Source organism: Sapajus apella, unplaced genomic scaffold (genome assembly GCF_009761245.1).
Source record: "Sapajus apella isolate SASKATOON/1434 unplaced genomic scaffold, GSC_monkey_1.0 scaffold43, whole genome shotgun sequence".
Classification (NCBI taxonomy): Eukaryota; Metazoa; Chordata; class Mammalia; order Primates; family Cebidae; genus Sapajus; species Sapajus apella.
In genome coordinates, this window is record NW_022436983.1 from 580,288 (window position 1) to 593,235 (window position 12,948).

The window sequence follows — 12,948 nt, forward strand, 5'->3', positions numbered from 1 at the left end:
AGACAGAGTTTCGCTCTTTGTTACCCAGGCTGGAGTGCAATGGCGCGATCTCGGCTCACCGCAACCTCCGCCTCCTGGGTTCAGGCAATTCTCCTGCCTCAGCCTCCTGAGTAGCTGGGATTACAGGCACGCGCCACCATGCCCAGCTAATTTTTTGTAGTTTTTGGAGGCGGGGTTTCACCATGTTGACCAGGATGGTCTCGATCTCTTGACCTTGTGATCCACCCGCCTCGGCCTCCCAGGGTGCTGGGATTGCAGGCGTGAGCCACTGCGCCCGGCCTGTACTTATTTTTTTAAAACAGGTATGGCCGGGGGCGGTGGCTCGCACCTGTGGTCCCAGCGCTTTGGGAGGCCGAGGCGGGCGGATCCCTGAGGTTAGCCGGGCCAACTTGGTGAAACCCTGTCTCTAAAAAAAAAAAATTAAAAAAACTCTGAGGTAAGAGTTAAGCTGTAACATACATAGTGTATTGATTTCCTCACCCTTTTTGGCTCTGTTTTGCTATATTCCCTGAATTGTTGGTATGCTAATATTTATAGAAAGAGGTCTTATATTTGCTGAATCATAATGACATTAGTGCTACTTTGGCTGGTTTAAGTACAAATAAATGAAACAACCATTTTTCCTTTAAAAAAAAAAAAAAAAAATCCTAACCCCCAAGGGGATGGTAGTAAGAGGCAGGGCCTTTAGGAGTGAGGGGATGGGGACAGAAGCCTCACAAATGGGATTGGTGTCCTACAAAAGGGCCTGAGAGAGCCCCTCCTGCCAAGCAAGGACATACAAGAAGTGATGCGACGTCTATGAACCAGGAAACAGGCCCTCAACAGACAGGGAATCTGCTGGCACCCTGGTCCTGGCCTTCCAGCCTGCAGGGCTATGACAAATGCATTTCTGTTGTTCACAAGCCACCAGGCTCTGGTCTTTGTCACAGCAGCCCAGGCTGACAGAGCCAGTAGGCCACTTCCTGTATCTCGCCAGCGTGCTCAGAGCTAACAGTCTCTGCTGGCCCCTGGTCTCTGATGTGGCTTCCACTTAGCCTCTTGATAGAGTGGCATCGTGCCTGTGCCTGCGGTGGGGACCTGCACCTCACACTCCCACTAGACCTTGGCTGAGTCTTCCTCCTCTCTGCCTCCCTGGAGGCCACAGCAGGTGTGCTGACCAAGCCCCGTAGCATGGAGGCCACAGCTTCAGCACCAAGGCAGACGCCCTGTCCTCAGTACCCAAGGGCTGGCTTCTCCCCAACAGCTGACCTTTAGAGAAAATGTCCCCTCCCCAGGGCTGGGGATGGCTGAATGTCCTAGAGCAGCCCTGAGGATGACACTAGAGATCGTGCCCCCTGTCCCCAGCTGTGGGGTCACAGGGCCCTCCCCAACAATTTGGGGGCAGGTGGAGAGCTGGCCCCTCGTGGGCACAGTGGTACCAGGCCTGTGAGCTTCACAGCCAGGAAGTGGCCAAGGCACAGAGAGCCACGCCACTTGCCACGGCCACTGGGGTTGGTCAGGGCAGAGGTGGGATCTCCCTTAAGTCTGCTGTCTGGCCCCTATGTCTCAGCTCCTGGCCATGACAATGAATTCTACCCGAAGCAGGCAGGGCGTGCTTCTGATCAGGGCCAGGTTGGCGGGGGACTCGGCATGGCGGGGAGTGGTGGAGGAAGGGCCTGTCTGCTGGCTTGACGGTTCTTCTCTGGTGGGTTCCCACACCTCCTGGCTGAGGCCAAAACCAAGCACAGCTCCAAGGGTCCAGTGCAATACTTGGGCCACTTCCCCCAACATCCCCAAGGCCCAGTGCGCAAGGGGAAGGAAGGTTGCAGGCCTGGCTCCCTGGGAACTCCTGTCCTGAACCCACACTGGTGCGGCCCCCAGGGCCAAGAGGTGCAGGGCCCAGACTCTTACCCCGTTCTGGCTGTTGCAGTGCCGGGTGCTGATGATGGCACCTGCCTCCTCGATCATCTTCAGGATGGTCCCCCCGTGGACATTGCCGGCCACGTTGGCGTCATCTGGCCGCATGATCCTAGGGCAGAGGAGAAGCAGAGTGAGGCCACTAGAGAGGATGCCATTCGTGCAATTGTGACAACCCAAGGACGGGAGAAGGTCCCCGAAGGGCTCGATGGCTCCCAGAGGAAAGAGAAAGAACCTTCTACGTGTTTGGGCTCTTCCTAGGTGGTGTGCGCGCCACGGTTGTGTGCCATCTGCCAGGCCACAGAAGGGGCACTGAGATGCTATTTCCATGAGAGAGACAGAGGACAGAGGGACACTTTCTCCCTTTGAAGCCGCACGTCCCCAGACTGCCCTGGCAGGGAAGCGCTGATGGTGAAGACCTTCAGCAAAGCCACAGGGCAAGGAGGTGGCAACTCAGCCCTTGGGGTTCCTGGTGACCAACACACAGACTGTCACCCTAGAAGCAAACTCCCGGGACCCACCCCCCACATCAGGAGTTCCAGAGGAGGGACCCACGGCTGTTCTGAGAACTAGACATGAGGCGCAGCTTCAAGACCCTGGGACCTGTCAGCAGGTGAGCGCCTGCCCACTGCACGCTGCACTTCTGCGCGGGGGCAGTGCCGAGTCAGGCCCTGGATGAGGGCAGGGGGCTCTCCCAGGTCAAAGAGAATGGAAATGCCACCTCACTTCCCCAAACAGGAACAACTTTATCCTTGCCGTGAGCAGCCGGCAGCATGGGAGCTCCACGAAATCTCTGGATTCCCAACAAGCCAGCTTGGCAGTCCTGCAAGGGCATGTTGCCTGGCACCTTCCCAGACAGCATCTGGCTTGACAAAACCCACCTTCAAAGGCCAAGACTGGGAGACAAGTAACGGGCAGCAGGCACAGATCAAGGGTGCAGCTTCCACCTGTGGCTCAAGAAGCCTGGCCGGCCCTGCGGCCAGTGTGGGGGCCCCGGGGGCAGCAGCTCCCGGGTCTGCATCTCCTCCCTGCTCCTCCAGCAGCTCTGAGGCTGAGCAAGTCATGCTCCAAGAATATTCCTGGCTCTGGCTCTTACTCGCTGGGTGATCTGGGCAGGCTGTCAAAACCCTCACTCCTCCACTGCTCATCTGTACAACGGGCAGAACGACAGCACTGCCTCACATGACTGTGGGAGGTCACGCAGATCGAACTCTCACTCCACAACAGCACTGGCCATGGCACATGGTAGATAGTCTGCATGTTAGCCGGGAGAACTTTTCTCTCTTTGGTAAGTATTTAGCCAACCCAGTCAGAAGCTCCAAGAAACCCAACATCTGGGCACAGGATGCCACTTCTAGAGCAAATGACCACCGATGTCCTCTAGCAACTGACAGCTGCCCATCCCCAGTACCATCCCTCCATCCTGGGTGAAAGTCTATTATACAAACCAGGGCCCACTTAGGCCAACTGGCTCTGACCCTGAGGTCAAGCAGGGCCTGGGGTTCTGTGGCAGCTCAGGGACAGTGGGCTGCGGAGCAGCCGGCACGGTGTGACACATGGTGGCTGGGGGATCCCCTAGGATGGGAGAAGGTCCCCAAAGGGCTTGATAGTTCCCAGAGGAAAGAGAAAGAACCTTCCACGTGTCTGGCTCTTCCTAGGTGGTATGGCTTCGCAAGTGTTCATTTTAAAGTACCTTTATTTTTAAAAGTTGAACTTACTCTATGAAAGGCTGTTGGGTCTGAGTTACAAGGTGGCCAATTATAAATCACAAAATGACTCTATCCACCTCTTCCCTTTAAATCTATCTTCCCTTTAGTAGACAGGGCCTTCCCCGCACCAGCTGCAGGGGCCAGAGGGTCCCTTTCCACGAAGTCCTGTCCTGGGGACACCAGCCGAGGCTGTGGGTGGGTGCGGAGAGCAGGGCCCAGCCCCTGGTTCTAGAGCAGTGAGGAAACATCAGCCTAGCGTTTCCCAGGAGCGCCAGAACCGGCCTCCAGAGCAGCCTGAATGACTGCAGCCAGCCTCGCTTTGCCTGTCTGTGAAGTGCAGCCACACACATCAGGCTGGTCCCCAGGGCCAGGGAGAGGAAGCGTGGGCCGAGGGCCACAGCGGCGGAGGAAGTGCTTTCATGTGGTGGGCACTGAAGACAGGACAGGCTGGTGGGTAGCCTTTGAGACACAAGGCCAGGGACAGCGTCTGAGGCCGGGGGTAGAGCCTGGAACCACCTGGCACTTGGCTCTGGGCCATCAGGAGCACACACCAGGAACTGCAGACTGCACACCAGCCAGCTCCCACGAGCCTGGCCGCCTTCCTTCTGCACCTGGGTCCTGCACCAAGGACCATCCTAACTGCCCAGCTGGCCACCCAGGAAGCCAGCCTCTGCCCTCTCCATCAGACACAACCCTCTCCCCCACAGGACCTTATTCCTGCCTGGGGACTATGCTGTCACCTCCAAAGCATGAGGCCCAAAGCCCAACTCACTTGCCCCTCCTCCCTTGCCCCCAAATCAGACACCTTCACTCCAAGCCGGGGCAACCAGTGAGTCCCTGCCTCAGCTGGGATTCCTTCCCATCCACCACCAGCTGCTCCACACCAGGCCCCTCCCTCTTCCCCTCCCCACCTCCCTCATTCCTTCCAAACAGCTCAGGAACAGCTGGGCCCCACCAGCCTCCAGGACCCATAAACAGCCCTGTCGCTCTCTCAGGCCCCACCCCATGGCCTGGCCAAGGCCAAGCGTGTCCAACACAGGGTCATGACTGCCCTGTGTTGGACACAGGCAGGGGCGACACCCAGGGGAGCCAGGGAAGCTGCAGCCTCTCACTGGAGACTTTGTTTTCCTGTTTCTAATGAAGACACCGGGACCGAAAGCACTTCACGCTCCTCTGTACTATTTTTTGTTTTGTTTTTTGAGACAGGGTCTCACTCTGTCACCCAGGCTGAAGTGCAGTAGCATGATCTTGGCTCACTGCAACCTCCATCTCCTGGGTTCAAGTGATTCCTCTGCCTTGGCCTCCCGAATAGCTGGGATTACAGGCACACACCACCACACCTGGCTAACTTTTCTATTTTTAGTAGAGACAGAGTTTGCCATGTTGGCCAGGCTGGGCTCGAAGTCCTGACCTCAGGTGATCCCCATGTCGGCCTCCTAAAGTGCTGGGATTACAGGCGTGAGCCACTGCACCTGGCCCCTCTTTACTATTAAAAAATTGAAATACAGGCTGGGCATGGTGGCTGCTAGGGAGGCTGAGGTGGGAGGATAATGAGCCCAGGAAGAGAACATTGCAGTGAGCCCTGACTGCACCGCCACACTCAAGCCTGGTGACAGAATGAGATACTGTCTCAAAAGAAAAAAAAATTGAAATATATTTGTCTGCTTGGCATGGTGGCAAACACCTATAATCCCAGCATTTACAGAGGCCGAGGTGGGTAGATCACTTGAGGTCGGGAGTTCAAGACCGGCCTGGCTAAAATGGCAAAACCCCATCTCTACTAAAACTACAAAAATTAGCTAGGCATGGTAGTACACGCCTGTAGTACCACACAATAGTTGGGAGGCTGAGGCAGGGGAATTGCTTGAACCAGGGAGGTGGAGGTTGCAGTGAACCACACCACTGCACTCCAGCCTGGGCGAAAGTGAGACTGTCACTAAAAAGAAAAAAGAGAAGAAATACATTTTGTCTGGCCAGGCGCAGTAGCTCACGCCTGTGATCCCAGCAATTTGGGGGGCCGAGGTGGGTGGATCACTTGAGGTCAGGAGTTCGAGACCAGCATGGCCAATATAATGAAACTTGGTCTCTACTAAAAATACAAAAAAGTGAGCTGGGCACGGTGGCTGGTGCCTGTAGTCCCAGCTGCTCAGGAGGCTGAGGTAGGAGAATAGCTTGAACCTGGAAGGCGGAGGTTGAAGTGAGCCGAGACGGTGCCACTGCACTCTAGCCTGGGTGACAGAGCAAGACTCTGTCTCTAAAGAAAAAGAAATACATTTGTCTGTCACTAGTATTCCTGGGGTTAAAAATTATCTAAAACTAAAGAAAGAAAGACATGAATACCACACACAGGCAGCTCAGGCAGCGGCACAGGCCTGGCCAGGTTCTGGGGGACTGTTTGCTACTGAGTCTGACATACTATCCCTCCCCCAGCCCCCACCACACCAAGCCTGCACTTCTTCCCCCTCCTCTGACCCCAGAAACTTCAGGGAAAGAGTGAAAGCTGCCCAGGGTGGGGCCTTTTCTTCGTGGCTGCCTTCTCTCTCCGGGGGCTGGCCCCGAGCGCTGCCCACACTGTCCCCCACTGGAGGGCCCTGGGAGGCAGTGGCCCCGGCTGACTGCAGATGTGGAATGTCACCTGCACCCACACCCCTGACCTTTTTCTGTTCCAGCTGCTCCTGTCCCAGATCAGAACCATGTGCATCTATCCCTTGCAGGCTGAGTGGCCAGTGCTGGGGCCCAAGGCGAATGGAAGCTGATGCTGCCACCCCATTCTCAGCCACCCCACTCTCGGCCAGTGTCCCCTCTGGAGGGAGCATCTGGCTGATGAGCAGGGCTCTGAGGAAGCTGAGCACACAAGAATCAAGGAGCCACTCCCAGAAGGGTGCGGCCCCACCTAATCTCCGGGAAAGCTTCCCAGAGGAAGTGACACCTTGGCCAAGTCCTGGAGGGTGAGTCAGAAGCAGAGGTCAGAGAAGGTTCCGAGAAGAGGGAGTGTTTTGGGGCCCAAGGCCAGGAGTGCCCAGTGAGCTCCAGAAACAGAAAGCAACCCCACAAAGCTGGCACATGGCCCAAAAGGGGGTGAAGAAGAGAAGGCCTGAGACAGGGACGTTGCTGTCACGCAGGGCCTCAGGGCTGGGACAACGTCTGGCTCCATCCTGAAAGGAGGCTAGGGAGGCTGAAGCCCAGGAACCACCAATCAGATAGTGTTTAGGGGGACACCTCCCAGGGCCTCTGCGTGGCCTCTCACCCCCAGGGCCTCTGCACTCGCCTCTGGCCTTCCTCAGATCCTATCTGGCCCTCACTGCACAGCCCAGGAGTGACTTTTCCTAAGCAGGAATCTAGCCAAGTCACTCCCTCATTCACACCCTCCAGGGCCCTTCCTATCTACACAAGAAAGACTCAACCTCCCAGTAAGGCATCTGGAACTTCTCACCAGGCACACCTGCCCTTCCCACTGCTGTACCTGTCCCAGCAATGTCTGACCCACCCTCTGTGAAGGATAGGGAACCATTTACCATAGGGGAGTGTAAGCCAACACCCCCTCACAGAGCACCCGGCACCACCCACCAAAACCCCAGATGCGCAGGGAAACACTACCTGGGGTGCAGGGACAACCATCCCAGGAAGGAGTGTGGGAAACCAGAGGCCACCATGGCCCCCAGAGGAGGAAACTAGCTATTGAGTGGGACCTCGGTGAGATTCTCTGTGCCTTTCGGATGCCTTTAAACCATCTCAACCCGTTCACATTAATCAGTGCTCTTTAAAAATGCTTCAAGGCACAGCTCAAAACTCAGATCTCATAACATCAGAGGACCAGCCAGCACTTTTCCCAAGACTGCCTGCAGGAGCGGCCCTTGGGGTGACACACGCCGGTCCCAAGGTGGGAGTAAGGCAGGGGATGTGTTCCTGGAGTGGAAAGGGTGGGCGCCTGGAACAATCCAGGGGAGGCTGACAGTGAGAGGAGCCGCTCCTGCCCTGGGCCTCTTAGCAGACACCCTGAGGGCTGTCCAGGCCTCCTGTGCCCCAGGGTCCCCTCAAGATGGAGTCCCACCTAAGCCCCACGGAGCCTGACTACTGGGCTGAATTGTGTCCCCCAACAGATATGTTTGAGTCCTAACAGAAACTATGAATGTCACCTTATTTGGATAGAGGTCTTTGCAGATACTCTCAAATGAGGTTGCCGAGCCTTAGGGAGAGCCCTCCCTCAATGAGTGGTGTCCTTATAGAAGCAGAGAAATCGTGACATGAGACACAGGAAGTCCAAATGAAGATGAAGGCAGGGATGGGAGCAGCCTCCCACAAAACCTTCGGGAGCGTGGCCCTGCCCACTGCTGGGTCTCTAGCCTGAGGAAATTGCTTCCGATTGTCACCCACCGCCTGGTTTGTGGCCACGCCCAGAGACCTCCACTGCTTCCACAGAAGGCAGCACAGAGTGATACAGTGGAGCCCCGAGGTGGCAGTGGCAGCAGCAGCACCCTCAGCCCTGCCCAGCACCCTCAGCTGAGCTCAGCTCGGCCCCCTCAGCCTAGCTGGGCACCCTCAGCACCCTTGGCCTGCTCAGCGCCCTTGGCCCCGCCCGCCACCCTCGGCTCTGCCCACTACCCTCAGCCCCGCCCACCATCCTCAGGCCAACCCAGCACCCTCAGGCCAAGCCCAGCACCCTTGGCCCCATCCAGCACCCTCAGCCCCACTCAGCACCTGGCCAGACCTGGTCAGGCCTCTGTGTGGTGACCTTGGCAGCAGCCGTGCAGGGCACTGAACACTGCCTGCCCCTTCCACAGCCCAGGGCACTGCCAGCTGGGAGTGCCCCCAGTGTCTCAGACGCAAAAATGTCAGTGCTGGCCAGGCGAGGTGGCTCATGCCTGTAATCCCAGCACTTTGGGAGGCCGATGCAGGGGGGATCACTGCGGCCAGAAAGCTGGGTGGGACAGAAGCATCTGGGCCGACTGTCCCGATCATGGGGCTGCAGCTGCCACTCATGGCTGGGGGCCGCCACCTGGGGCTCCTTCAGGAGCTCAGGAGAGGCTGCCTTGGCCCAGAGTAGACGATGGGCAGGGGTTGCCATTCTGGAAGGAAAGGAGAAGGGGGTCTCCTTATGGCATGGGGGGCGGGAGCCTCCAGGAACCAAACAGAAGTATGGACGAGCCTGGGGCCTCAAAGGTCAGGCACAGCCATATGTGAACACCTACTCTTTCCATGGGGGACTCTGCCAAACAGAAGCTCAAGCGGCCCTGCTTCTCCTCCTCTTTTTTCTTTTCTTTTTCTTTTTTTTTTTTTGAGACAGACTTTTGCTCTTGTTACCCAGGCTGGAGTGCAATGGCACAATCTCGGCTCACCGCAACCTCCGCCTCCTGGATTCAGGCAATTCTCCTGCCTCAGCCTCCTGAGTAACTGGGATTATAGGCACGTGCCACCATGCCCAGCTAATTTTTTGTATTGTTAGTAGAGACGGGGTTTCACCATGTTGACCAGGATGGTCTCGATCTCTTGACCTCGTGATCCACCCGCCTTGGCCTCCCAAAGTGCTGGGATTACAGGCGTGAGCCACCGCGCCCGGCGTTTATTTTCTTTTTGAGAGGGAGTCTTGCTCTGTCACTCAGGCTGGAGTGCAGTGGCTCGATCTCAGCTCATTGCAGCCTCCACCTCCCAGTTTCAAGCGATTCTCCTACTTCAGCCTCCCAACTAGCTGGGATTACAGGTTTATCTATCTTTTTTTTTTATACGGAGTTTTCGCTCCTATTGCCCAGGCTGGAGTGCAATGGCGTGATCTTGTCTCACTGAAACCTCCGCTTCCTTGGGTCAAGTGATTCTCCTGCCTCAGCCTCCCGAGTAACTGGGATTACAGGCGCTGGCCACCACGCCCAGCTAATTTTTATTTTTATTTTGTATTTTTAGTAGAAACGGGTTTCACCATGTTGGTCAGGCTGGTCTTGAACTCCTGACCTCTGGTGATCTGCCCGCCTCGGCCTCCCAAAGTTCTGGGATTACATGCGTGAGCCACTGACCCAGCCAATTTTTGTACTTTTTAGCAGAGACAGGGGTTTCACCATGTTGGCCAGGCTGGTCTCAAACTCCTGACTTCAGGTGATCCACCCGCCTTGGCCTCCTAAAGCGCCGAGATCACAGGTGTGACTCATCACGCAGGCCCCTGCTTCTCCTAACTTGCTGCCTAAGGCGGTTCCAGCTAAGTCCCTTCGACTGCAGACCCACCACTGCATCCCCAGAAGAAGAATGCATGGGAGGAAGGGCTGGGCCGAGGAAAGATCCTACAGCACTTCCAGGCCCCAAGCAGGACAGGGAAGAGGCTGACAATGGCCCTGAGCTCCCAGCCTCCACTCTGGCCAGGAGCAGGGGACTGACCCAGGAGGCTCCTTCCTTGTGCAGCCCACAGCCCCCCTGCACCCCCCCACCCCCAGGGCTAAGGCAGGTAGGAAGCTCAGCAGCACTGGGAAACCACAGGGAACCCAGCCTGGCTGGCCTGAGCAGAGGGAAGTTTCGGGAGCAAAGCGGGAAAGAAAAGAAAGTGCCTGACTCCTCGGGGACTTGGCAGGTGGGGGAGTGCCCTGGGCCCTGTCAGGGGCACCCAGCCCATCCAGGCCTGCATTTCCTGTCCCGGCTTCAGCCAACCACCTAATGTCAGGAGTCAGTAAGAGCCGGGCCAGGTGGATGCCCCACTGCCCTTCCGGCTGCATGATGCCAGCCAGCCTGCTGGGCACAGGGGCCGAGTCCCCTCTACCCACCCCTCCCCTCCAAATATCCCTAAACAATCCACCCACAGTGGACCCAGCATGGCCTGGACATGTACCTGCTCAGCTGGAAAGCCATGGTGGCTAGGACATCCCGGGATTGGATCCAGAGAAAGGCAAAGGAACAGGGAAGCACCACAGAGTCCCTGCCTGACCCAGGACTGTCCCAGCTCCCGTCACGCCGGGCTTGGTGGGGAGCATCCCCACCCCCGCAACTGGCTTCCTGAGCTGCCCAATCTGGGCAGGAAGAGGCTGCCTCGCCAATCCAGAACGTCTACCAAAAACCAGTCGTCATAGAAACCTCGCTTTATAAATAATTACAGGAGGAGAAATTCTGTGAGCCCTTCCGGCTGCCATGCCAGGAGATCAGGAAGGCGAAAGGGGCCACCGCTGAGCCACCTTAGGGGAGGGGCTTCGAGGACCTACCTTCCCCGAGAGAGCACACGGCCCCTAGTCTAGTCTTTCTCCAGGGTCTCAGCCAAAGCCAGGCCTGGCCCCGCTGCTGCCTTCTAGAGAGCCCTGAAATGTAGACGGGGAGGAGGGTCACGGGCCAGCAGGGACTCCAGCAGGTCCAAGCCTGCATCCCACTGATGGAGCTGGCATCTAGAGCCTGTCCCAAGGGCCAGCTCCCTGGCTGAAGCAAAGTGGACAGGCAGCCCAGCGTCCCTCCTCCTCAGGCCACACCCCGTCCCTCCCCCTCCCCCTTACTCCCAACCTCCACCTCAGAGGATGCCACGCCTGTCTGGGGACCTGGGGTGCTACAGGCTCTCAGGACTGCCGGCTGCCACCTGTGGGGCCCTGTGTCCCTCAGCCTGTACTCTCTTCACTCTGCCTCCCCTTCCACTAAGTGTCGGGAAAAAAGAGGTCGAACAGTCACAGGGCCAGGGTGCAGGCTCCAGGAGGCCTGGTACAGGAGGCAGGATGTGTCATTACCGAGACCTCCCCAATGCCGCCTCCACCAGGGCTGCTTTCCCAGGAATCCAGTGACCAGCAAGCGGAATGGAAAGTCAGAGTGCAGGCAGCACAGCAGACTCAACCAGGCTGGGCCTGCGGGCCTCTGAGAGCTAGTGGACCTGGCCTGGCTCCCAGCCTCTGGGCACGCTTCACACGCTTGGCTGTGAAAGAAAACCTGAGGGCAGAGAGGGCTGATTAGGCTTGGTCACTCCCTTACCAAGGCCCTTATCAAACTCCCAGAGCCAGGCTTATTTTCCTACCAGCCGGCCGGCCATTCCGGAGGGCTTCCTGGGAAGTCACTCTTGTAAATGTTAAATCATTAAATAATTACTAAAAGGACAAGGGCCACTACCCACAAGTCCTCTCACCTATGTGCAAAAAGAGAAAGAAATGCTCAGCTCACAAACCCCACATGCGCTGCCCCCACCCAGAGATGCTTCATGTCTAGAAGCCGGCAGAGGAGGGGATTCTAAAGGGAACCCACTGACCTGCAATGTCTCCCCAGAGAGGAAGTCAGGGGGCTGAGTCTGGGCCCAAGCCTGGCAGTAACCCTTGGGCAGAAAATGTTCCCTGGGCCCTCCATACCCACACAGCCTGCCAGGGCCCAGGCCCGGGCCGTCAGCCTCCTCAGCCCCCTGGCTGCCCACCTCGGCCCATCATCCTGAGTAGCTGGTATCCCAGGTCCAGGGATCTTGAAGCCACGGCGCCTCCCACCCTGGCACACAGGACAGGGCCTCCCAGACGCACTTCCCTCCCCTGACCCCAAATAGCCCATAGTTCCTCTCAGCTCCCAACTCACTGCTTGGCTTTCTCCCCAAAACAGGCCCTGTCAACTTCCTTTCTGAGGACTTTTAGTGACAGGCCTCTCCGAAGCAGGAGCATGGTCTCCCCAGGTCTCCCGCTGGCTCCCTCCAGAAGCTGCAGCCGAATGGAACTTGAGGAGCGAGGCTGGCCCCAATTCTGTGCCCTTTGGACTTGGCGTCATCCCTCCAGGCAGGCATTACTGCCTCCCTAAGCAACCCCTCCAACTGGTCCCAGCCCAGGTGTGCCAGGCACACCAACCGCCCCAAATCAGTGAGGACCTACCAGGCTTCCACAGCAACACAAGTTCAAGCCAGACAGTCCGGCAAAGAGGAAGCACTTGTCAGACAGCACAGCCTTACTAGTAAATAAACAACCACGAGATGCTGTTCCCCATCTACTAAATTAAAAATCGTTTTAATTGATAAAACTTGATGTCTAGAAATGTTCATAGCAGCATTATTCACAACCACCCAAAGATAGAAACAACCCGGCGTCCACCACTGATGTCCCCATCAAACAAAATGTAATAATCCATACAATGTGATATTATCTGACCATAAAAAAATGAAGGCCCTACAGATCCACAGTAATGCACGGACCAGCCTTGAAGCCACACTGAGTGAAAGAAGTCAATCGCAAAAGGTCACACGCTGTCTGATTCCATATATATGAAATGCATTCTGCGGCAGATCCACAGAAATGCAAAGTCGGCTGGTGTGGTCCAGGGCTGCGGGAGGGGCAAGGAGAGTGACTGCTAATGGTTGCAGGTTGATTCTGGGGGTGATGAAAATGTTCTGGAATTACATCATGCTGATGGCTGCATAACCGTGTGCATCCAT

At 56.9% G+C, this 12,948-nt stretch overlaps 1 protein-coding gene across 5 annotated transcripts in view; it reads right to left on the reverse strand.

Annotated features, from left to right (window-relative positions):
• The window catches only part of ACOT7 (acyl-CoA thioesterase 7), a 124,450-nt gene that overhangs the window by 84,045 nt on the left and 27,457 nt on the right, over positions 1–12,948 (reverse strand). For 3 of the 5 annotated variants that reach the window (XM_032301096.1, XM_032301094.1, XM_032301095.1), the window contains exon 2: positions 1,891–2,008. In XM_032301096.1, the coding sequence (XP_032156987.1) occupies positions 1,891–2,008 (118 nt within the window). Of the gene's footprint in view, positions 1–1,890; positions 2,009–10,410; positions 10,932–12,104; positions 12,243–12,948 lie in introns of those variants that run through there. The other 2 variants (XM_032301097.1, XM_032301098.1) reach the window with 2 other exon arrangements.